Source organism: Paroedura picta, chromosome 2 (genome assembly GCF_049243985.1).
Source record: "Paroedura picta isolate Pp20150507F chromosome 2, Ppicta_v3.0, whole genome shotgun sequence".
In the NCBI taxonomy this organism is placed as follows: domain Eukaryota; kingdom Metazoa; phylum Chordata; class Lepidosauria; order Squamata; family Gekkonidae; genus Paroedura; species Paroedura picta.
The window spans coordinates 123999101-124025411 of record NC_135370.1 but is presented as its reverse complement, the minus strand read 5'-3'; the positions used below and the strand labels follow the sequence as shown (position 1 = coordinate 124025411).

Sequence of the window (26311 nt, the reverse complement as noted above, 5' to 3'; positions counted from 1 at the left end):
GATTTCTTGTGTAGAAATGCCCTTTCTCCCCACTTCAAAGACGTATGTGTCCATTGGGGTTACAGCACTTGGCTAAAGTTCCTCTAAAACTGGATTAGGCAGTTCAGACAGGAATGGATTCCATGGGAGAGGCTGGGAAACACTGATTCCTAGTACCTTTCTCAATCAGGTAGTTTGTCCAAGGGAGTGACTCCTTCAAGGGAGTGCCCTCTGGACAAAGAAAAACATGCATTGCACAAGCTTGCTTGGGTGGCTCTTACTGCTGTGCGGTACAGCAAAACAGATCGACTGTTCCACAAGCGGCTGTCACCCACCTTTTCTCCCCAAAATGTGTAGTTCTGTAACTACAGGCTGGGGTGTGAGTGTGGGGCTTCTCTGAAGGATGGTGAGTACCACTTGTTCTTGTATGTGTTGTCCGAATAGCGATACATGAAGATTGTAACAAAGTATTAAAAGCTTATTTTAGTTCAAACCACATCCCACTAGCATATAGAGTTAAATATAATATAAATAGAAAAATAAATAAAATAAATAAATTAAAATAAATAAACTAAAATTTAAAACCCCTCTCTTTCAAGCAGCAAGAAGGGTTATTTTTGCAGGGGAAGGTTAAATATGTTGTTTGCTCACTGTGGTGCTTTCAGTTCTTGTGTTAATTTGATAAAGCAGGTCCTCTCCTAATATAAGGTGGCATGGAAGATAAAGAACTCTCCTGCTGCTTTGTGATAGGAGGACCCAAAAATGTCTTGACTTTGAATTTATTATCCAGTCAGCCAGTTGGGAAGATAACAGAATCCTCTGTTCACTCTATATTAAGTAGTATTTATGGAACCTCAGTGCCTAGATGTGGATAGCCGAGGCTAGCCTGATCTTGTTAGATCTTGAAAGCTAAGACCCTGGCTAGTATCTGGGGAGGAGACCTCCAAGGAGGACTAGGATCATGACACCAAGGTAGGCATGGCCTCTGAATGCCTCCTGCCTTGAAGACCCTGTGTGGTTGTCATGTCAGATGTGACGTGATTACTACTGCCATAGAACCACAATAGCGAATTACTGCAAGGGTGTGTACTGCCTTCTCCTATACATGAGTGCAACAATATCCATCAGCTGTGAAGATAAAGCGAGTAGTGATTAGCCATTGAAGTCCATATCCTTTGTGAATCCATGTCAGTCAGGATGACCTCATGCCAGCTTTGAAATTCTTTGAAATGAATTGCATTCATTCATACTGAGTGCATGAGTCTAAACTAGATGGCCTCTCAGCTCAAAGTCCCAGGTCCTTGTTTCGGTGTTTTATGTGGATGAAATACTGGATACTAAAAAAATTCTTTTCATATGTATCACCTTGTTTCCTTGTTGCCGCCCTTGCAAAACTGTCTTCAGTTGAGTGTGACCCTCAGGGAAGCTTCTCTGCATATTCCTGGCCACTGTGGAGGAGGCCAGAAGTGGTTGTCAACAGGTTTCTGGTGGAGATATTTCTAATACACCCAGATAGTGCCCTGGGCACTTAGTGGAAGTATCGATGGGTGGTGCATAGGGAGGAGGCTCTGTTTTCTGTAAACCTAGAGAGGTGCGTAATTTATATCCAGGTTTCCTGGAGTGTTTGTGCTGTGTGCTAGCATGGTCTACAACACTCCTATTCTTAAGCTTGGTGCCCTTCAAATAATGGAAAGTTTTTTTCATTTTAACGTTTTCTCTTGATTGACACTTGCCTTTTGTGCCATATGAATGACCACATGTTTTAATTAAATCCAGAAACACAGTGCCTACAAAGGATGGAACAAGGTGTGGGTTTTTATCACCTAAAACCCACCTAACTAACTGAATTCACTGGAACTGGGACTTGGCTGTGGCATTTTGGTTGTATATTACAGTATTCTAATAGTTTGGTTCACAAAGAGCATCGTGTGCCAGAGGCGTAAAGAGGTGTACTAATAGATGTGATGTCTTTGTTTCTGAGGAAGGGGGTTCTTGAAAGGCCCATGTCTGATAAGGTCCTTGCCCTCTCTCTGCAGTTTCTTTTAAGATTGATGCAGTTAAAAAACAGCAGTCTTGCAGCATCTTAAAGACCAGCATGGCTGTTACTCTGGAATTTGTCACCTTTAACTTTGCCTATTAATAATTACCTCACAAACACTGGTTTAACTTGGAAGGGTGAAGCAGTCTGCTGACAACAGGTATGAGTCTCAGGTGTTCTCCTTTTCAACTTCACCATACTGTGCTGTGTCTAACACAGCCAATTGTGGAAAAGTTTGCAACACCTCCAGATATCAAAGCACAGCAAAACTCAGTTGCATATGCAGTTCCTTGCAGCTATAACAGACAAAATCAGCTTGGTGACTTACATTGAGGGGAAGACAATATAAATTCACAGAAAGCATGAACCTTGGATCTCTGTGCCTTTTCTCCCACCCTTTGACTCAAGTTTCTTTCTGGATAGACTAAGACTATACCATAAAACATGTAGCTATTTCCCACCTCTGTTGCAGTGTGGGATAGCCAGTCTAGTCCTCTGATCACAAAGCTGAAAGAGTCTCATTCATTGCTCCCTTGGCAGTGGAAGATTCTGCACTGTTATGTATGATCCCTGCAGTCCCAGAAATGCTTCTGTTTAGCATTCTGGCTCCACAGAGAGGAAAATGTGTGGTCTGGGTTTTCCACCCTGCCCCTAAAGCAATCTTCTAGCCCTTTTTGTTTAGAGAAAGGCAGTTAAATGTGACAGTTACTGAGACAACTTTTCCCATTTATATGTCACAGGAATTCAGCTGGTGAGGCTTTTGCTAGATCATGAAAAACTTGTGACCCATGTTTTAGTTAAACTGAAGATTTTATGGAATCTGTTTATTATTCTCTTTAAAAACATGGAGGTTTTTCTTGACTAAACTGCACAAGGGAAAATTTCCACTCTTATTTAGGTTTTGAAGGTTTCGTGGGTTTCGTCCGCATTTTTAAGGCTCAGAGCAATACTCAAATTGCTCAAACGTCACGGGGCTTTAATGTGTCCTACGTAAAGTCAAGCCATAGTTCTCAGAGGAGGTTCATGTGTCTTCCTGTGCAAACGTACCTTACAATTCTCTTCTATGTTTCTTCTCTGTAGAAGAAAGTGGCTCTTCCATAGAAATAATATAAGCTCCTGAATTCGACAGTGTTTTCTGGCACTTAAAAATGCTCCCTGACTATCTGAGCAAGAAAATAGTGCCTCAGGATGAGACAAACTTCTATAGATTAACAGGAAAATGAGTCATCATTTGCTTCATTATGGCACTTACGTGATGTTAGGATTATGGGTCTTAGCACTTGGGCTGTCATGCTCCTTTGACAGTGTTCAATGGTGGTAAATAGCCTGCTATGGCTGTTGCTGCTTGTACTGAACCATTTATCTTAATTTTTTTTAAAACACAGCTCCTGCATTGTTATATGATTCTTCTGTGGGGTTAGTCAAGACTTTGTGGTGGACTTTGTGTCTTCTATTTCTTTAAATAGTGCTAGATATGTTGACTGATCCCTGTGGATAGTAGCAACCATTCTGCAGGATGGCAAAACAAAAATCTAAGATACTTTTGGGGGTTGCAAGTAGCTAAATTGAGACTTTTGAAGGATCAGAAATAAAGAAGGAAATGAAGGGATTTTTTGGGTACTCTTGGAGTACAAAATGGGAGAGGAGGGAGAGACAGTGCACAGCAAAGTGCTTGTTCCCATGCAGAAACGCTAATAAAAGGATGTGCTCTGAGAAGAGCTGTTTTCTGAATCCCGTTTTTCACTGCCCAAAGGAGTCTCAAGCAACTTACTTGCTTACCTTTCCTCTCCCTACAACTGACACCCTGTGAGGTAGGTGAGACTGAGAGACTTCTGAAAGAACTGTGAGTAGCCTAAGATCACCCTGCTGGCTGCACGTAAAGCAGGAGTAGAGAACCAAACCTGGTTCTCCAGATTGGAGGCTGCCCCTCTTAACCACTGTACCACACTGGACTGCACAAGTCTTCCCCATGTTTCCTGGGGCAAAAAATGGGCCAATTGTTGAACAGATCTTGTTCAGAGCCTTACCCTGTAGAGTCTTCTATGGATGGGAAGTATAAAACCTAACGCAAAACAAGTGATATAAGGCTTGTGCCTTGGCCAGCAGAGGAAATAAGGATGAATCTTTGGGAGAGATAGGAGAACTGGGCCCAATGCCCGGGCTGCACCGCCAGGAGATCCATGTTTGTCTTGGCTCCTTCCAATTGGGGAGGAGCTGTTGCTTTGTTCAGCTGTTATGACCAGGCCTTTTCCCCTGCTACATGCTGTCATGCCACCCCAGTGCTTCTATTTTAATTCTGAGGCATCTTCTTACATTGGGACTTGGCACTTCTTCAGTATACTGAAGTGAGACACCTTGGGAAGCAGGGGGTAGCTGCTGCTTCTATATTGGGGATACCCCACCCTGGATTCCACAAAGAAGGAAAAGTACACTGTGGTGTGAAGACTGCTGTAGTTCTCCTAGAGATGGACTACAAACCGTTGACTCCGACCAGCTAAACCTACTGAGAAAACTGTCTTGTTTCTGCCTTTTCCAGCACGCTTAGCAAGTGGAAGAGCCCAGGAAACACCCCTGGCATCCTGACTTCTTGCGTCTAGGTATGTGAGGAACCAAATTATATACTCTGTAGATAGAATGTGTGTGTAAAGTGCTGTCAAGTTGCAGATTACTTACAGTGACTTGTAGGGTTTTCAAGGCAAGAGATATTCAGATGTGATTTGCCATTGCCTGCCTGTGTTTAGCAACCCTAGACTTCCTTGGTGCTCTCCCATCCAAGTAAAAATCAGGGTTAACCCTGCTCACCAACCAAGATCTGACAAGATTGGGCTAATCTTGGCAATCCAGGTTGGAGACTCTGTAAAATATGGGACTGTTAATAGATTCAGAATCTGATAGCCCTTCTAGCAGTGATTGAGCCTTCTGACTTTGTTAATAACTGGTTTGTGTTGTTAACAGGTAAGCTAGAATGTGCAATGGTAAGCAGTTAGCAGTTTTTTAAAAAGCACTTTCCTGGGGTCTAAGAGAAAGCTGATATGACAGGTAGTTTTAACTACATAGCTATGCATATTTCTTAGAATCATGGAAAACAAATGCCACAACCTGATCATTTGGGTTGTATAAGCTTTGCCTTGCCTTCAAAGCTTGCAGATATCTTTTGAGGGTGTGGGGGATCTTTTAATAACTAGGAATGTGCAAGGGGCAATAGCAGCAATGAAGCATGTCAGTCAGTCATTAACCATGAACTAGTCTTAATGAGTTGAATCTTAGTAAGGCGGCAGTGGAAATCTCACTCTCACAGAAATGGAGGAATTTGCACTTGCTATACATAGTGCATAATACTTGAAATGGTGGAAGTAGGTCATTGGCACAGTCATACTCCATTTGTACAGAGTTAATAGAGAATGGATTGCCTCATGTCCAGATTATCATGATGGGGTGGATAACTAGAGGAGCAAGCCCACTAGGGTACGAAATCAGCCCATGTGCTGAACAGCAGCCATTCTCCTTGCAGGAACGTGGTGCCTTAGCCAGATTAATTTTTCTGTGCTGTTAAACGCCAAGATCTCAAACCTGCAATTTTATTTTTACTGTGTAAACTTACTTGCTTGATTTTAGTGGACAACTGAATTTGTTTTCTAGGCAAAACTTTTTGTTATTGGATAGCAGGATGAAGGAGAATGGTTAGGATTCTGCAAATCATGTTTCATATGAGCTACTGGCAGGGACCAGATCAATTTGCTTGGTTAACGTTGTTGCACCCCTTGGCTACAGGAAAGTTTTCTCAGATCTTCTTTGGTTCTGGAGTGTTCTGTAACAGTGCCTGCAGTAACTGGGCGTATTTATTATGCTGAGAAGCAGAAGCATGCAAATTTGAACTGTAAGGTTGCCAGCTCTGGGTTGGGAAATACCTGGAATTTTGGGGTGGAGCCTGGGGAAGGCAGGGATTGGGGAAGGACTCAGCAGGGTGCAATGCCATAGATTCCACCCTCCAAACCACCCATTTTCTCCAAGTGGCCCCTGGAGATTAGCAACCCTATTGAACTGCCAGGTTCTGGACAGAAACTGTCTATGTGGCTAGAGATATTTTCCTTACTGGCCAGGAAGCTTTTCAACATTTGGAGAGTATGTTCCATATCATGTGGTCCTTCGCTTTTATTGCATGTGAACTATTTAATCCTTCTGTTTTCATATTTATTTATATGACAGCTCCCTCTGTTGGTATGAGCTCAAGGTGGTGAACAGCATATATATAATTATACAATTTGGTCATATTAAAATCGTACTAAATCTAAAAGTCAATTCCAGACATATAGGCCAGAACCGTGGGTGGGGTGCAGAAAAGCTGAAGTTTCTCTTTCTCTCTTTATCCAAACTGGTGTTATAAGATACTTAATAATGTTCTTCTGTCTTGGAAACCTTTTTGTTCTCATCTTTAGCAATAATTCCGTCACCATAGCATCTTCAAGAAGAACCAGTAGCATGAGATCATGTAGGCTAAGGTAGTGCACAGTCCACTATGCTTATCTTACATGTTTTATGTTAAAGTATCATAGATTATACCTCTTGAAATTGCTGGCCTTTGAACCACACAGTTCACAGATTTCTCCCACTGTAAATTAAAATCTTCATACATCAGATGAGGTGGTAGGCAGCCCATGGTATCTTATGCTACAGTAAAGGTAGATCAAGATGGGTAGCTGTGTTAGTTCTTATTACTCTTAAAGATGTCACAAGACTTTCTTTGCTGCACCAAACTATGATGGCTGTGCTGCTAGAATCCTCCATAGAATAGTTGGGCTCTATTGGAATTTTGGGGGTTGAATGCATAACCATCCAGTTCCTTTAAATATGGATGTACATCATTTATTTATTATTATTTATTTATTTTGATTTATATATCACCACATTTCCTAGGAACACGCGGCGGTTCACAGAATAAAACATTAAAATACAATAAAACTCCATAAAACCCTAATTTACAATAAAACAAGCAAGTGGTCAAAACACCAATAATGTATCCCATCCCACCTTGTTCAGATGGTTCAGACGAAGGCCGAGCCTTCTTCCACTAGGAGTAAGTGGGTGCAGGTCTAGTAGACTCAATTTGATAGATTTTGGGAAGGGAACCTTGATGGAAACACCAGGGGGTCAACCCTGGCCTCAACCAAATGCCTGGTGCAAGAGTTCCATCTTACAGGCCCTCCGGAAAGCTGACAATTCCAACGGGGCCCTCAGCTCTTCCGGGAGCTCATTCCATCAGGTTGGGACCAGGACCGAAAAGGCCCTGGCCTGGGTTGAGGCCAGGCAAAGATCCCGGGGGCCGGGACAACCAGTATATTCATACCCGCAGAGCGGAGGGCCCTGTGGGGGGCATAAGCAACCATGAGAAAAACATTGTAAGACTGCCACATACCATGGAGACTGACTATCCAATGATGAAAAGTTTGGATGCTTTCTCCCCACAAGGGCAAGAAGCCATCCATTTTCTCAAGTCACTTCTTGAACTGCAGATTGATCTTCAAGTCTGTGGTGAAAGCAGCTGCTCCGTGGGCTTGCTTTGGCACAACAGCCTTTACATATTCTGTACAGGTCCCAGAACCCCGCCCACCTTTAGGAAAGAAGGGCTTGTCCTATAAGTGGTATCCTCCTGAAATGAGCTAGCAGGCCTTAAGGTGACATTGGTGCTACTAGTATGTGAAACTACCAACCCAGTTGTCTCATTGGTTAGGTATTTCTCCCGGCTGTTGTTCAGTGTAGCCAAACAAGAATTACTTTATTTGAGATGAGTGATTCCCTGCCTGCCTGCAATATTCTGGCTGAATTCCAGTCTCCTGCCACATGAACAGCATTTGTTTGTGTTTTTTCCCAGCTGCCACAAAATCTGCAAAAATTCTCTGCTGCAAGGAAACCAGAGTGATGTCATCAGAGGATGATACTGGTGGGGAAGCATCCGGTGTTAGTTTCTGGGAGGTAAGACAGGACTAGGGTTTCTCTTGGGGCCGGGGAGGAAGTACTGAGAAAGCACTTCATGGCTTCTGTACCTCCCAAAGAAAAGGGGAATGACAGCAAGCCTAGAGCAAACTGACATCAGATATCTAGATACGGGTATTTTTGTAAATGGCTCTACTATCTTTAGTACCGAATAAAGCCTGGAATGTGTGATCAGAGCACAACACCCTCCTCCTGTTCTATATTCCTGCAGAGAATTTGGGTGGGGACCAGGAGCCATCCTGCAATTCAGAAGGCTGGCCTGTTCCACATTGGAGCATTAGGCATTGCCTCTGGCTCCTAAGATAAATCTCGGTAGAGCACAAAAAGGACTGACAGTATTCTCTGATTTCAGCCTGGCAACTACAAGCGGACAGTGAAGCGAGTGGACGATGGCAGCCGACTGTGTAATGACCTCATCTCCTGCTTCCAGGAGAGAGCCAAAATCGAGAAGAGCTATGCCCAGCAGTTGACAGACTGGGCCCGCAAATGGAGGAGTGCTGTGGAAAAGGGTAAGACGGAAAAGAGGCATGTCGCTCAAGGGGACACCTTTTTCTTTTGCCATATTAAGGAGGATGTCCTATTACAGACTGCCTGAGTTTTATGGCTTGAACAAGGAATTTAGCTAGGAAGAAGAATGTTTTCTAATCTATAATCTATTAAACATTTAGTAGCCAAAATATCTGGAGGAGAATCATTCCACTGTTGCATAAGGGGATTAATCCATTTATCTCGAGCCTCATTATATCGTGGGCATTCAAAAAGACCATGGGTTGCTTTTTCCATCTCACCTAAACTGTAACAGCAGTATCTGAGGATGGTATCCCTAATGTACATCCTTCAGAAATTGCAGATGGTAGTGCATTTAATTTTGCAAGCATAATTGCCTTTCTATGCCTTGGAATTGTAAGACTTAACAGATACTTCGGTATTGCAGAAAGCGATAGGACACCCATATAGAGAAGATTCTCAGTAGCTGGGACTATTATCAATCTAATAGTCCTATGAGCTAAAGGCCATCCTAATGCCAAAACTACATTCTCTGGACACCCTAAAATATTCAACATTTCTGCTATAGCCAGATTCCATGAACTGGAGCAGTTATCTGATTTCCTATAATAAGCTCTCATCCCCTGAAAACATTACTTTGAGTTCAGATTTAAGCCAATATCCTAGCTTCAACAGAATGCTGATTAAATTCCAGTCTGAGGGCTCACTATGTGAGGAAAGCATACGTGGTCTTGGCCCAGTGTATCTGAGAGACCGCCTCCCTGCCTATACCCCCCAAAGAAGTTTACACTCCCCCACCTCCAATTGGCTGCGGATCCCTGGCCCCAAAGAAGCACATTGGACCTCAACAAGGGCCAGAGCCTTTTTGATCCTGGCCTCCAACTGGTGGAACAAGCTCCCTGAAGAGATCAGAGCCCTGCCTGAACTTCCACAACTCTGCAGGGCCTGCAAAAGGGAGCTCCTCCACCAGGCATTTAGCTGGTTGGTAGTGCCGGAATGTAAAGCTCTTTGAGGGGCATAGGCAGGGAGGCTGTCCCTCGGTACACTGGGCCCTGACTGCATATGGCCTTAATGGTAATTACCAGAACCTTTGGCCTGATCCAGAATTCAACTGGCAACCATTGTAGTTGATGGAGAATGGGCCAGATGTGGGACCACCATGTTGTTGCTGTGAGTACCCTGGCCACTGTGTTTTGGACCAGCTATAGTTTCTCAATCACGGCTAAGGGCAGGCCTGCATAGAGCAAGTGACACAAGTCCAGTCTAGAAGTGACCATTGCATGGATCACTGTGGCTAAGGGTTCTGGAGCCAGGTATGGCACTAGTAGTTTGTCTTGGCGGAGGTGGTAGAAAGCCAGCCATGCAACCTTTGTGTTCCGTTGACCCATTATGCACAGGCCAGAAAGCCCATGCTGGCGGCGGCAGGGCATCGGGGAAAATCCCTGATTATGCAAGCCCCCACTGCCGGGCCACAGAAGGCCCGCGTTATGGAAATGTGGGAACGTCCGCAGCTTCCTGGATATTGCGAACACCTGCAGAGGCTGGGGCGGGCCAGCGCAGGGCCTTTTGGCCCGCCCGGCACCGAACTACAGCGTCCCTATCGGGACACTGCACGCCCCTGCGGGCTCCGCGGAGCCGGCAAAAGCATCCTCCTGCCCCCGCCATAGCGTGGGGAGGGGGCCCAGCCCCTCCCCACTTCCCCCCCTGGCCGCTTACCCTGCCCGGCAGCATCTTGGGCATCCTGGCCCCAGTGCAAAGCGTGTGTGCACGTGCTACTCCAGGGCAGCCCCACACACCCCGCCCCCGTGCGTTCACCGGGAATGGCATGGTGGCCACCCAATGTAGCAGCCGTCATGCATAAAGGGTCATTGTGAGGCAAGCATCCAGGATCATGCCCAGGTTCCTGATGGAGTGAGCCGTTGAATGCTACACACCATCCAGGGAATGAGCTCTTGTAAGAGATAAGGGCCCTGCAGGAGCTCTTGCAGTTCCACAGGGTCTGTAAGACAAAGCTGTTCCACCAGGTATTTGCTTGAGGCTGGGCCAGTTAAGATCTATGGTCCCCTCCTTGCCACAGCTGGGACAACAGGCTGACCCCCATATTTTCTTCTCTCCTCTGAGGCATGGGATGGATAAAGGGGGGTGTATTGATCTTGGGGAAGTAGGTGTGGGTGGGTTTGGATTACATGCCGCTGTGATTTTCTTAAGGGTTAGGATTTTATGTTTTATTGTAGGATTTTAAGTATTGTAACCCACTATGAGCCAGCTAGTCTGGGAGTGGCAGGCAATACATTGAAAGATAAATAAATAACAAGTGGTCTACAAGTGTTAACCACTTGCATATTCATAGACTCATGGCCAGTAAACATCATCAGCCTACTGCATAACTTGAACACACACAGATTAAGGTGACTTATTCTCCATCAGCCCATTGGTCTGTCAAGGACAGTATTGTCTGCTCTGGCATAAGCTCTCCAGGATTTCAGAGAGGCTTTTCACATCTAATCCAATCCTATTGATTGGAGGTGCTAGAGACCGAAATCTTTACTTTTTAATTGCCAAACAGATGCTGTCCCATTGAGTCACAGTTCTTTAGACCAGGGGTAATCAACCTGTGGTCCTCCAGATGTTCATGGACTATAATTCCCATGAGCCCCTGCCAGAATTCATGGGAATTATAGTCCATGAACATCTGGAGGACCACAGGTTGTCTACCCAGCAGAATACAAACCTATCCACAAGCATTTGAAGTATAGATGGTGTAGGTAAAGGGGGAAGGCTGGTTACTGAACCTGATTGCTGGATTTGGCACCTTTACATTGCAATGATGCCGGAGTTATTTTTTTCTAGGCCCTCAGTATGGCACACTGGAAAAAGCCTGGCATGCATTCCTGACTGCTGCAGATAAGCTCAGTGATATCCATCTAGAAGTACGGAATCGCCTGGCTGGTGAAGACACAGACAAGATAAAAGCATGGCAGAAGGAAGCCTACCATAAACAGATGATCGGTGGCTTCAAAGAGACAAAAGAAGCAGAGGATGGATTCCGCAAGGCTCAGAAGCCCTGGGTGAAGAAACTAAAAGATGTGAGTGAGAAGTGTGGTTGGGATGGGGAGGCAGCATCCAAGACCATGAAGGTCCTCTGCCTAAGAACTGTTTTTATGTCATGTCTTGCAATTGAATGAGTTCTTTGGCCACTTAGCTATTGGAAAAATTGAATAGAGTTGGAAGGGACCTCCTGGGTCATCTAGTCCAGCCCCTCACACAATGCAGGACATTCACAACCCTATCACTCATTCACTGTAACCTGCCACCCCCTTGAACCTTCACAGAATCAGCCTCTCCATCAGATGGCTATCCAGCCTCTGTTTAAAAATTTCAAAAGATGGAGAACCCACCACCTCCCGAGGAAGCCTGTTCCACCGAGAAACCGCTCTGTCAGGAATTTTTTCCGGATGTTTAGACAGAATTTCTTTTGAATTAATTTCATCCCATTCTTGTCCATCCCTCCGGGGCAAGAGAGAACAACTCTGCTCCACATGGCAGCCTTTTAACTACTTGAAGATGCTTACTTGAAGATGCTTATCAGATCCCCTCTGTTATCTCCAGGGTAAACAGACCAAGCTTCCCCAACCTTTCCTCATACGTCTTGGTCTCCAAACCCCTCACCATTTTTGTTGCCCTCCTCTGGACAAGCTCCAGTTTGTCTACATCCCTCTTCAACTGTGGTGCCTGCATAGGGCCTGTGCTTCTGAGATCCTGACTCTAAAGCTTGCCAAATTTGGATGAGTTCCTGTACAGCACAGCAGTCTCTTTCCTCTGTGGGTCTCATGGATCTATGGCCAAGTTAGGAAGTGTTTTTGTTAGGAAAGGCTGCAGCCCTCTGCATTGACAAAAAGCAGTTCTCCAGCTGTTCGGTACAATATTTAATGTGATATCTGTGTTAGGTGGAAACTTCAAAAAAGAATTACCATTCTGCTCGGAAAGAAGAGAAGACTGCACAGACACGAGAGAATCATGCCAAAGCAGATTCTACCATCTCACAAGAACAGATGCGTAAACTTCAGGAGCGTGTGGAAAAATGTGCGCAAGAAGCAGAGAAGGTACCTGATGTAGGAAGGAAGCAGGATTTGAACTGTTGAGGTGCTCTTGTGCTGAGGAGGGGTTTTTAATCAGTGTGGGAGGCAAGAACCAACTTGGTTTCAGACACAGGTAGCTGACATTTTCTGTGGGTGAGGAAGAAACACAGTGCCTCAGAGAACTGATATTCACATTCTTGGATCTTATCCTTGGGCAGGCCTTCAATAGACAGGGAATACTTGGGATAATAAATTGGGAGGCTGGAGACACTGTTGTAAAGAGAAAAGGAGGTAAACAGAGTGGGTGCTGCCCATAAATGAGGTGGGCAACTTTCCTGTGGGAGCAAGGGCTAGATATATGAGGTACTGTACCCTGCTTCTCTGGCAAAATCAACAACAAAAGATTTGCTGCAGTGGTCAAATCATAGGCCCTTGTACTCTTAGCTAAAGAAGAAGAAGGAAGAGTTGGTTCTTATATGCTGCTTTTCTCTACCAAAAGGAGGCTCAAAGCGGTTTAGTCGTCTTCCCTTTCCTCTCCCTACAACAGACACCCTGTGAAGGGGTGAGGCTGAAAGAGCCCTGATATTCCTGCTTGGTCAGAACAGTTTTATCAGTGCTGTGGCAAGCCCAAGGCCACCCAGCTGGCTGCATGTGGGGGAGTGCAGAATCGAACCCAGCATGCCAGATTAGAAGTCCACACTCCTAACCGCTACACCAAACTGGTCAAATTTAGGCTAGTGTCATACACAGAAGCTGACTACGCCTGCTGGCTCATGACTTTGTGTTTTTTGGCTCTCTGTAGTGCAAGGATCAGTATGAGAAGATGCTGGAGGAGTTGAACCGATACAACCCTCGCTACATGGAAGACATGGAGCAAGTTTTTGAAAGCTGCCAAGAGGCAGAGTGTAAACGCTTGTGTTTCTTCAAGGAGATGTTTTTGGATCTGCACAACCATCTCAACCTGTCTACCAATGAGAGGTGGGTGTGTGTGTGTGTGTGAGGGGGGCAGTTCTATGCCATATGGTTTCCCCTGTGGCAAGAGAAGAGTGAACTTAGGCAGATTGTGAGTGGATGGGCAGGAAGGGATGTGTCAGTGTTTCTCTCTTGTGGCCCTTCCTTGCATACCCAGGGGACTGCTGATCGCCACTGTGGGTGGTGGGTGAATTTCCTCCAGGCCAGGTTGGATTCTGGAGATTTTTGGTGGGGGGATCCCTGGAACATGAAATTGAGGTCGCCCTGAGTGGGCAGGTAGTTGTAAGTTCCTGCATTTGGGGGGGGGGGGGAGTGTTGAATTCCAACTCTGATTCTATAATTCTATGAATGTTCTTCAGTTCAGGAAAGTTAGCTGTACACTATAGAAATCTGTCCCAGCATGCATTGCATCATGCTAATGTAGCTACTCAACAGCATTGTTGATGCCTCCCCCCACCCCTTCTCCTCACTGCAGCTTCCATGTACTGTACCGGGATCTGTATCAGGGAATAATGGCCGCAAATGACCATGAGGACCTAAAATGGTGGCGCAATGTCCATGGGCCAGGCATGGCTATGAATTGGCCTCAGTTTGAGGTAAGGTATTTCTCTTGCTGACAGGATGCACTGCAAAACTTCTCTTTTCAAGTGTATTTAATTTTGTCTTCAGCACTACTACTGCATCCTTGGCATTTTTTTCTTCTTTTTTTGGGGGGGGGAGTAATAATTTAATTTTTAAATAGGATTTTGGATCTGGGGACCAAATATTTTCTCCCTTCCAGGAATGGTCCCTGGAGATTCAGCGACCAATAAGCAGGAAGGAGAAGAGTGGTAAAAGTAATGAAGATGTCACCTTGACCAGTATTGTGCCAGCAGGGGATGGAGTCAAACAAACCCCTCCACAGACAATGCAAAGGTAAAATGCTTGTGGCATTCAATCCCAGGGCAGGAAAAGCGGTACTACTGACAAGGTGGATGATTTGTTGGAAATGGAGGATAGAAGACATTTTGTATTTTTGTCTCCCTCTTATGGTTTTTTATTAGTATTTTCCAAAGTGGAGTCCTTGCAAGATGAATTTAAAAGACTAATGGGATGCGTCCTGTAGTCTCTTGTTGGGACCAGCTGGGATGGACAGAGCTAGTGCTGGCGTCCTATATTTCTGTACGCTCCCTGGTATGGCTATCCTTTGATTTATTCCATCCCTTATTAACCTCATATAGTGAGGATGCTATCATGATATTCCCACCCAGCTGGCAGTAACCTTGGGAAATACACTCTTCCAGCTGGAACACCGGCAACTCTGGTTTCTCAATCTGCATTTGTTTCCTATATAAAAATGTTAGAATTACTTGGGTGGAACTTCCCTTATGGTCATGTAAGGGTATTGAAGCTGGTAGATGCAGGCATTCTAGATTTCAGGACTGTAATATTGAGACGGACACAGGAACTTCTGCTTGCCTATACTACTACTAGCTTAAATCTCACCAGTGTAAAACCTGCTGCATTGCCATAAATGACACTTGGCACTAGAAGCAGGGAAATGTGGCACTGAGCTGTTCCTTTCCTAGTTAAAGGCCTTATTTGCCAATCCACAGGTTTTCACACCAAGAAGAGCAAAACAGCCACCTCTATGATACCCTGAGGGCCTCGGCATGTATGAAGTCAGTATAAAGGTTTTCCAGGAATTATTTGCATACAGGAATCTCTCCTGCTTTTCTTTTCCTTGTAGCACCTTGCCTTTTAGCTAAGGAGATGAGCACTGTAGCATACTTCCTTTCCCCCAAAATGCATTACACTACCACTCTGCCCTTATCTGGAGCCACTTGGCAATCCTTTTGGGGGTGCTAATCTTCACCAGATTTGCTTAAAGTTACATGATAAGTAGAGCTGCTGAATGCCTACCATCTTCCTAGTCTTCTGGTCTTTTTCAAACAAAACACTCACCTTTTCCACCTGCCTCTTACATATATCTTAAAATATTCTTTTATTCATAGAAAACTGCATGATTTGCATGGGGTTGGGTGGTAGCCAGTTTGGGGAAGTGGTTAAGAGTGGCGGCTTCTAATCTGGATAGCCGGGTTTGATTCCCCCTCCTCCACATACAGCCAGCTGGGTGACCTAGGTCTCGTCATGCTCCTGATTGTGCTGTTCTCGCAGACTATTCATATGAGGGCTTTCTCAGCCCCATGTACCTCACAGGGTGTCTGTTGTGGGGAGAGGAAGGGAAGGCGGTGGTAAGCCACTTTGAGACTCCTTTGTGTAGTGAAAAGCGGGGTTTAAAAACTAACTCCTCTTCTTATTTTAATTTTTATAGTGAACATTTAAATTACCTTTTATTCCCTTCTCCCTAAACTTCTATAGTGGGGGCAAAGAAGAGATGTCGGAGTGGTCAGATGAGGACACTCCAAAGAAGTGCCTGGAGGTCAATGGGCATGAGGAGGACATAAAGGTACCAGGCATACGGGTGCGAGCACTGTATGATTACGCAGGACAAGAGGCTGATGAGCTGAGCTTTAAAGCAGGTACAAATGCACTAACCTTCTAATTTGCTTGCCATTCTTCTCTTGGGCTGATGGATGGAAGGTTTCCTTTAAGATCTGGATGGGCCCTGGTCTCTTCTCACCAGGCTTCTGAGAGAACCCTACACAATCATTTGTATTGAGGAAAGGAATTGGCAGTTTGTGCTTAAGGTCCTGCAGAAGGGTGACATTAATGCAACAGTCACTTCCAGACTAGACTACTGTAACTCGCTCTACGCAGGCCTACCCTTGACTCTGATCCGGAAGTTACAGCTGGTACAAAATCCGGCAGCTAGGGTCCTCACTAGGATACCTTGGAGGGCCCATATTCAACCGGAACTCCATCATCTACATTGGTTACCAGTCTGTTTCCGGGTCAAGTTTAAGGTGTTGGTATTAACCTTTAAGGCCATATGCGGCTTGGGTCCTACTTACCTGCGTTTGGTTGCTTATGCCCCCCGCAGGGCTCTCCTCTCTGCGGGTATGAATATACTGACTGTCCCGGGCCCCCAGGCTGTTTGCCTGGCCTCGACCAGGGCCAGGGCCTTTTCGGTCCTGGTAGAATGAGCTCCTGGAGGAGCTGAGGGCCCTGTCGGAACTACCATCTTTCCGCAGGGCCTGTAAGACGGAGCTCTTCCGCCAGGCGTATGATTGAGGCCAGGGCAGAGCCCAGGTTCCATCCAAGATCCCTAATCCATCGGCCAGTCTTTCTTTCCTCTCTCTTTTACAGGATTAACGCCCAACCTCTCTCTGAACAAGCGGGGAAAGGGGGAAAGTTAGAATAGAATGCCATCTTTTTATTGTAATAATGGGATATTTATGGGATTTTATGGGATTTTACTTTGATTTTATATTTTATTGTTAACCGCCGTGAGACCTTTTGGCGAACGGCGGTATATAAATCCAATTATAAATAAAATTAAATAAATAATGAGAAGCAGAAGTAGTGTTTTCCCTGCCCCAAGCAAAAGTTTATTGGAAAGGCTGTGAGGAAAATCTGCAAAGTAGCAATGGAGTCTCTTTAAGCTGCAATTCTTGAGTCTTATTCTCCTGCAATTTTCTGTGCAAGAAACAATTAGTTCTGTCAAAATAGGCAAATGTTTAAGAGAGTGGAGGGACTTTACTTGCTCACACTGCTGTAGGCACCTCAAGATCAAGAACAGAATGCCAAGCCTTTTGTAGGTTGGAGCTAGGGACAGAACAAGTAAACTGTAGAATCAGGCGGCTGCTAACCACAAGGTGACCTTTTAAATGTAAGCTGCATGTGCTTAATTAGGTGGAGACGTATCATCCATTACAAACAGTGACATGATAAGCTGAGCATTATCACTCCTTTGCTTTCTTGGACTTCTGGAAACATGATAGTATTAGTGTTAGATTTACTGTGTGGGTAGGAGCTCCTTGGTCAGCCAGCTTAAGGGACTGCTATGTGACTAGTGATCTGATCCCCACCCAAACTACACCAGAACATATCGAATGCTTAAGAATTGTATCTGATAGCTTCAATATATTGAGGGAGTAAAAAGGGCACATTATAGGAACCATCTGGATCTTAGGAACACCTTTCATCCATGCTTTAACTATTATTTTTGCAAAAATCTGACTCTCTTATTGGAATTTCTGTAGCATGAAGATCAAGAGATGAATGAGTGAATAAAGCCAAATAATTCTTGGTTGCTAGTTGCACACAACAAGTTCTGCCAGTATGTGGGCATGGTTTGGAGTGAACTGGGGATGCCAAAGTGCAAGCTGCTTCCATTCATTGCCCTACTCTTCCACCTTCTCCTATGGGAGAAGATAAGGGAAAGGGTGCTGAGCTATTTATATTCATGGTTTGAATGTCAAAGTGATCTGTTGTTAAGCTAGTATACCCGCCAAATAATAATTCAACATTTTCTGTTTGCTTTGTTGTCTTCTTAGCATATGCTTAGTTGGGTCACTCCCCTTTTTTGAAATGGGTCGGCAGTCACTGAAGCACACTTATCCCACAGCGATTGTATCATAATTTGCCTCCAAATTAAGTAAGGCCAGTTGCTTTCATGGCCTGTCCAAAAGATAAGCGAGTTCTTGTGGTTGTTTTCACTGTGTACTATTTTTAAATTGACATTTCCTTTCAAAGGTGGAGGAGAAAAAATCGTGGTTGTCTTATGCTTTTTGTATCATGCAGAGGTCTGGGTGGCCGTGCCTGTTGCAAGTAGCCTTTAATATCACTAATTGCTGTGTGTGAATCCTGCATGGCCGTTGAAAATGGGAGCATTGACTCTATAGGATTGTAGCCAGTTGAGAAGGTACAAAGATACTGGCACTGATCCCACTTGTTGCTGCCTGAGAGCTGTTTCTCTAAGATGCTCCTCTATAAAACAGCCTTGTTGCAATAAACCCACTGTAAATTGGCTGGGGGTGGATGAGAAAAGGACTCAATGATTTAAATTGAGCTGACTGAGTAAGTGGCAAGTATCCTACTCTAGACTGGAGGAGGGCCTCAAACTTTGCTCAGTGCTTACTATTTCTGCCCATGGGGTACATGTGCTGGAAACTGTGGAAGGCAGGAAGAATATGCTTATGACTAGTGAACACCGGTGGGTTGGTGGGTCTTGGTTTCAGTTATTCTGAGTCTTTTTCTTAATCTCTAGGTGAAGAGCTAATGAAAATCAGTGAAGAGGATGAACAGGGTTGGTGCAAAGGCCGGCTTCAGACTGGTCAGGTTGGACTGTATCCTGCTAATTATGTTGAGAAGATAATTTCATGATTGCTTACCCCTCCCCCACACACCAGCATTTTAAGGCATGCGTCTTGTGTGCAGTCCTCCCAGAGACCCCTGAGTCATTGGCCTTCTGCTCACATTGAAAACCAGGTGTGGCATGAACTGCTTGAAGGCCTTCTTCTCTTGTAACCAATGCTTCATTTTAAACTTCTAGAAATATGGTGATTTTTCTAATAAAGATGTATAATTTTTTTGAATCTGAGTGTTGTAAGGGATTGATGGTGAAACAGGGGCATTGCATAGCAAACTTCTTGAGAGTCCTTTTTTTGAGAATACAACAGCATATCTTTTCTCTCTGGACAAGAGGATCCTGCCCTAGTCCTTGATGCCAACAGTGATCGTTTTTAGAAACCTTCTTCAAAAATGGCAGCGCTCTCGAAACTCCTCTACTTGAGCCCAGCTAGTCATTTTGGCTACATACCCACCACCCCTGCTGGAAATCATCAAACATGCACCCTACCAATATCTGAACCTGTCATTAGCTTTTATTATTATCTTGATGAGTTTTTCACCTTGCTAATGAGTTGCAGTACAATGCTGTGCAGAAGTAGTCCAATCTAAGCCCATTGACTTTAATGTACTTAGACTGAAGTAATTCTGCATCAGATTGCATTATTGGGCACCTTCCCTAATTCCTTTGGTATCTAACAGTTCCTGATATTTTAAATTAAAATACCTTCTATGTAGTAGTAAGTATCCTGAATTAAAATGAGATGTATTGCAAGATCTTTTGTAAGTTGAGAACTCATTTGAAGCAGCCTGGTTAAAAGATTCCTTGTGGGATTTTCTTTTTCCCTTTATGAATCCCTTTTCCCTTTAAGAATCCAAGTGAACTTCTAGTACAAGAGAGTTTTCCCTATTTGTCAAGCACTTAGCCTTGCTATCCAAGTTGTCAAAAAAACCTCTTCCTGTGATTTAACAGTGGATACCTACACTGGATTATCCTATTCCTTTTAAAGCCTTTGTTCTGTGTAGGATGTATCCTAGCAAAAATATGGGGTTATTTCAGGTGGGGATATACAGTGCAAAGCATATTGATCTAACATAAAGGGGCCACTGATTTATCTAAGAGCACACTCTGAGGATGGGAGAGGCTGCTTTTATATAACTTCTAGGGGATATTATTCCAAGAGGATTTCTGGCTTATGTTCATGTAGTGCAGTTTAGAGAGAGAACAAATCTGAGGACTAATCATTGCTATTAACAACACTACTGATCTCTTTCCCAATGAATACAAATTAATGGTTTTAAATTTTAAACTGGATTTAAAAAATGCAAGGTCTGTCTCTTTAAAGATTATCTGGTTAAAATGAAATCTGAAAACAAGTATGTTAAATCTATTACTGTGATCTCTTATGAATCAATGTCTGACACTTAATCAGTTAAATATTACTTTCCTAGGTAAATGAAAATCCAGTTTGCTCACTTAGCAAATTATTTATCTTTTACTACAAATGAAGCGTGGACACTTGTTTCATGCATAAAAATCAATCCACTTGCCCATGAAAATAGCATTAGTCTACCCCATAGTTATTGATTCTTATTTTGCAAAGTTTTGGAGCATTAGTTGTTCATTCTACACAAAGTCACATGTGCTGATAGGGGAGGGGAAGATGCTAGGGAAAGAAATCACAAGAGTTACAGTATTTGCTGACGTATAAGACTACTTTTCCCCCCTGAAAAACATGCCTCCAAGTGGGGGGGTCGTCCTATACGCTGGGTCCACTTCAGTTGGGATAGACATAGCTGCCCATAGTACTGTACTGAAATGTAACAAACTCTATATTTTGAGTGGAAATGTTGGGGGATTGTCTTATATGCCCAGTCGTCTTATACGCCGGCAAATACGGTACTCAATATAGGAAAGGGGCAGAGAAATACACTTACAAAGAGAGGAAGATGACAATCAGTGCTGAGCTTCCTGTATGCTGCAGAAAAGCTGCCATGCCTTTGGTAGATTAAGAGAGACCCTGTTTGAGACTATCATGAAGAAATTCCTTCTCTGGTTCAAAAACAAAAAAATGTGTTGCAAAATGTCCTTTGGAAAAATGATTCAGGAACTGGTTGAAAGAATTAAACACAATTAGAAAAATGCTAACTGGAAGAAAATGACTTTATGAATGAAGCTGTGGGAAGGTCTGAAAATCTGGATCAACTGAAAAAATTTAGAGTCCAGTGGCACCTTTAGGACTAACAAAGTTTTATTCAAGGTATAAGCTTTTGTGTGCACAGACACTTCCTCAGATGCAATGTATGAAGTGTGCATTCACACGAAAGGTCATATCTTGAATAAAACTTTGTTGGTCTTTAAAGTGCTACTGGACTTTAAATTTGTTCTGCTGCTTCATATGAACATGGCTACCCACTTGAATCTATCTAGACAACTAGTTTGTAAAGTCAACTAGACTTGCTGTTGGGTATTATTCTCTTAAGAAGAAGCCACATTGCTTATAACAGTGCTCAAGTCCAGTGTCACCTTTTAAGACCAACAAAGTTATTCAAGTTATAAGCATGCACATGAAAGCTTATACCTTAAATAAAACTTTGTGGATCTTAAATGTTCCACTGGACTTGAACATTGTTCTGGTGCTTTAGACCAACACAGCTATACACCTGGACATTATTCCAAGAGGATCCACCTAGGCGTGTGCACTAGCAAAAACATCCAGACCACTTTGGGTTTGGAAGAACCTGCTTCAGACTGTTAAAAGGGTTTGGAAGAACCTGCTTCAGATCCAGCTTTGGTGCCATTGACTTTAATGGGGAATTTAGGGTTTCTGAGGACTTTGTGGCCTGTGGAGGGGGGTGGGATTGAGTTAGAGGCCCCACACTTTCAGAGTAGCTTCAGGAGCCTCTTCTCTGACTCCCCTCAAGGTTCCAAAAGGATTGGACCAGGGGATCCGATTCTAGGGGCTCCCAAGAGGGTACCCCTATCCTACCTCCGTTATATCCAATAATGAGAAAAAATAGACTGTATTTTTCCTCATTGTATATAATGGAGGTAGGATGGGGAGCCCTTAGAACTGGAACCACTGGTCCAATATTCTTGAAACATGGGGGAGGGGGGAGTCAGAGAAAAGGCTCTTGAAAGTTTGAAGCATCTAACTCAATCCCCCTCCCCTACCCCAGGCCACTGAGATGGCGGAAACCTGAAAATTGCCAAAACAGGGAAGGGACTCTCCCTCACTCTCAGGTCTAGCATGCAGATGCCACCCTCCAGGCAGGAAATGATGGGAATAAACAGGATTTGCTGCTCATCTTCACACAGAGAGCAGTTTCCAATCCCATCACCCCCCCTGGGGAAAAGGGACACTGCATGCCAGAACTGCAGGGGACAGCTGTGGCTGGCAGCCCAAGCAATGCTTGGGTGTCAGCCTCCAGGTGAGAACTGGAGAACCACTGAAGTCCACTCAGAGCTCAGCTGGGTTCCCCTGGAGGTGCCTGCCAAGGTTTATGTGTGGGAAAATCTCACAGCACCACTAGTGGTTTAGGGATGCCAGCCTCCAGGGGGGACCTGGAGGCCCACCAAACACCACATTGGGGCGGGATGCCCGGGTAATTGGTGGGAAGAAAAAATCCACAGAAATAGACAATCCATTAGCCCCGGGGAAGCCTCAGAAAGCAAGGGGATAGTGTCACATGGACACCTTCCTTCTCCTCATCAGGATCAGCGTATGCACCAACCGTACTTTCTTCCAGTGGAGGAGCTCAAGATGGCCTAAGCACTTAATCCACGCTTTCATCATCACAGGATCTCCCTTTCAGCCTCTCCCTAACAAAAAACAAAACAGTCAAGAGGAAGACTAGCTGCTGGTTTTTATACCCGACTTTTCACTACCCAAAAGAATCTCAAAGTGGCTTACAATCACATTTTCCTTCTTCTCCTCATTCCAGACATCCTGAGAGAGCTATGACAAAACTGCTCTGTGAGAACAGCTCTGACAGGAGTTAGACAAAGCCTCCCAGCTGTCCACACATTGAACACTTGGGTGGGCACTCAGACCCAGCTCTACAGAATACAGGCTGCCATTTAACCACTACACCAAGTGGTCATCATTCAATCACTGTCTTCACCCCTGGCTCCCATAACATACATATGAACTCCTAGGCACCCCCTGAGAACTGATGGTTTCTTCTTGCATTTTACGTGTGCTTTGGGGCTTGCCAGTTTGGGAGAGGTTTTCCCATTTGGGGTAGCTTTTAGTGACTGAGGTGCCTAGATTTTATCTCTGGCACCCTCTGGTACTCTGTCTTTAGAGGGGAAAACCTAATTGGGCACCCCAAAAAGAACCAAGCAGTGTCCCCCAGGCCACAACAGCAGCAAATAACAACAGCAGCAGCTAACCAGACCAGAGCAAAGGGCCACCCACTCAAGGAAGAACAGCTTCCAAAGTTTGCAAACCCCCCCCCCACCACAACAACACTGAGAAGAATGGATTAAAACATTAAACTGTAACAACAACAGCACTCCAATAAGATCCAAGCACAACAATCAGTGCTCCCCAGGCCCCCACAGCACTCAGTCAGCTGCAAACCACCAGACCACAGCAGAGAAAAAAGAATAAATACCAGGAGAAATCCAGGAGTGAATCCCAAGCATCCCAAAGCACCCCCAGATCAGACCCCACCCCACCCACAGAAACCTAAAGAATAGTTTGGTTTAAAAATAAGAAGTGAAGTCAAAGTGTGATTAAAAGTGAGAAAGCAAAAGGGAAAAAAAAACAGTAGTAGGCAAACCATTTGATGTCTTCTCCAGCAATGAAGACCCTCCAAGGTTCAGTGCAGCAGCCAGCCAGCCAGCCAGGCCCAGCACATTCTCTGGGAGTCAGACTCAGTGAGTCTCCTCTACTAGAGCAGCAGGTCGGTGAGGCAGCAGCCGGCCTCTTGGCCGTGCACAGATTTTCAAAAATGAAAAATCTTCCTTTACTTTGGAACAGTATGCTGAAATATGGAAAATAGATTTATGGCTTCTACATGACCTATGGGTATGACCCCTATTTCTTCCATAAGGAATAAACACATATAGCCCATCTTATCCTTATTAACACAAACAGAAATTTCCAGTTAGTTCAATAGGGCTTACTCAAATAAGTATGCATAATAATAGTCCTTAGCGCATTGCTTGGAAAAAGTGAACAAAAGATGCCAGTGAAGCGCAAAAGATTATGGATATCTGCAGCTTCAAAGTCCTGCTTGTATCTCAATGCTAGTGTTGTAACTAAATGTACTTCAGACAAACGTAGTAAGTCAAAGGGTTTTCATTCATCCAGTAAAACTATGGTTGATCTTAAGGACCACCAAGAGATCCTGTGAAAAGATTATTTTGTTAATTTATGTCATATATTCTCCTTTAAATATAAATGTTTTATTGATATGACTGAAGGATAATGTTCAGGCCATGCTCCACCTGTTAGTGCAGACATTGGTGGAAGATTGGTAGATATGGGTTAAAAGAAGGAACTTGGGTTCAAAGAATACTGACGGGAAGTTTGCCAGCTACAGCCCTGGATAGTTCAGTGTACACAATGATCTAGTAATATGTGCTTGTGTAACAACAGAAAATGGGATTATATTTCCTTCAGAAATCAGATCTATCAGGAGATACATACAAAGTGGAGTATTAAAAGAAGTGGCAGTAACCGTGAACTCAAATACATGCAGCTTTGTCAACTGAGAATGCTGCAAACTGCAAAGCGGAGATTTATTTTAGAAGGATTTTTAATCCCAAAGGGTGGCAGTGCCCATTTAATGCATATTTTAAATAAAAGGCCTTCTGCAATTCTATCATTTTCATTTGTTCCTGGAGAATACTTTCATAACAGTGTTTTTGCTTCAGCTTCATTTAAAAGATCAGGAGGAATTCTTCCCTGAGAAATGCAATGGAATTCAGTGGTTGTTTAAGTTAAAAATTTGTTAAAAACAGGCTTATTCTTATAAAACTATGATGAAACTTGTGACAAAATAGATCAAACTGGATTAAACAGGTGTTCAGTGTACTGAAGCCTAAATCCATAGTCAGACTCAGGAACAAACATCAGAAAGATAAACTGAAATCTAGGGGCACTTCAAGATACTGAAGAAATGACTACCAATGAAGGTAAGCTGCAGGCAATAGAGAACAGTACATTGGACTTGCTGTGAAGTTCTCTTTTACGTGAAGTACAGGAGACATTTGTATTCTTGATTTCCTAGAGTCCCTGGAAGGTAGGAAGTAGGCCACTGTTTCTGTATTCAGTGGGAAGGAACCTTCACTTTGGAAACTTCCACAGCTTAGTCCCTGGATGCCTGGTGTATATCTCAAAGACCAGAATCCCTGGCCTTAAATTCGGGAAAAATACATTATTTATTCGGCAGTTCACAATAAAATATAAAATCAAAGTAAAATAACATAAAATCCCATAAATACCCCACTATTACAATAAAAAGAGGGCATTCTATTCTATAACTCTCCCCCCTTTCCCCGCTTGTTCAGAGAGAGGTTGGACGCTAATTCTGTAAGAGAGAGAGAAAAACTGACTGATGGCTTAGGGATCATTACTCAACTGGACCACAAATGAATAACTACAGAACAGGGTAAATAGTCAACTGTTGTGGAGAAAAACATTTAAAGGAATGAAAAATGTCAGCATTGAGGTTTGCCTGGCAGTCATACCCTCCCCCCAGACAAATCATAGCCATCTCATTGATTAGGGTGGATCCAGAGTGTTCTCCTCTACCTCAAGAAACCTTCACAGTAAGTCCAATCTTCTGTTTTCACTTGATGACAGGAGGGCATTCTGAGGTGTTTGGGATCTTAGTGCATTCAAACAGGATGGAGAGCCACTTTAGATTCACTTTCACTGAAAGAAGTGTGACTATTATCTGCCATTCAAATGACTTAGAAGTGCTGCTTCAGTGTTACTGTGAAAAGAAACTCGGAACATTGTGCTCAAGGTAGGTGGATTCACTAAAGAATGAGTAGACCCTGGCCCTTGAAATTATTGTTCATCAAGAACATTAGTACTTAGGAGAGTGAGGAACATAAGGTCCATTGATTGAGATGAACTGACCCATCTGACTCCAACCATAGTCTTCTGGTCTCTGTCTGCAGGAAGGAGTAGCTTGCATTGTACCAAGTCTATCCATGTATGACCTCCTGGGAGAGAACACGCTGATTCTTCAAATGGTTTATCAGAAAGCTCTGGTCTTCCAGACAGTAGATGGTCAATGTAGTTATACATTAGGCTAATTTAGTTAGGTAGAGGACCATATGAAAAAGTTGTCTAGGAAAGGGTTAATGCGGATGCCCCTGGCCCATCAGTTTTATAAACATACAGGGAGCTGAGTTGAGGCCAATGACAATGCCATGAATTGGAATTGAAGGTCTCTGCAGATGAACCTTAGGGGGGAAAAACTCTGCCAGAGGGATAGGGACAGTAAAGTATGCCTCTGTCAGATCTATGAATGTGAAGATGTGCCCCCG

The 26311-nt window shown here is 43.9% G+C and overlaps 1 protein-coding gene across 10 annotated transcripts in view; it reads left to right on the top strand.

Moving 5' to 3' along the window:
• The window catches only part of PACSIN3 (protein kinase C and casein kinase substrate in neurons 3), a 36765-nt gene extending 17192 nt beyond the window's left edge, over positions 1-19573 (top strand). For 2 of the 10 annotated variants that reach the window (XM_077322386.1, XM_077322385.1), the window contains exons 2-12: positions 4554-4614; positions 7887-7987; positions 8361-8517; positions 11366-11601; positions 12463-12618; positions 13397-13572; positions 14042-14162; positions 14348-14481; positions 15162-15227; positions 15928-16088; positions 18719-19573. In XM_077322386.1, coding sequence (XP_077178501.1) covers positions 7934-7987; positions 8361-8517; positions 11366-11601; positions 12463-12618; positions 13397-13572; positions 14042-14162; positions 14348-14481; positions 15162-15227; positions 15928-16088; positions 18719-18834 — 1377 coding nt within the window. In that variant the 5' untranslated portion in view covers positions 4554-4614; positions 7887-7933 and the 3' untranslated portion in view covers positions 18835-19573. Of the gene's footprint in view, positions 1-245; positions 386-4367; positions 4615-7886; positions 7988-8360; positions 8518-11365; positions 11602-12462; positions 12619-13396; positions 13573-14041; positions 14163-14347; positions 14482-15161; positions 15228-15927; positions 16089-18718 lie in introns of those variants that run through there. The other 8 variants (XM_077322389.1, XM_077322394.1, XM_077322387.1 and 5 more) reach the window with 7 other exon arrangements.
• Positions 19574-26311: the final 6738 nt, after the last annotated feature.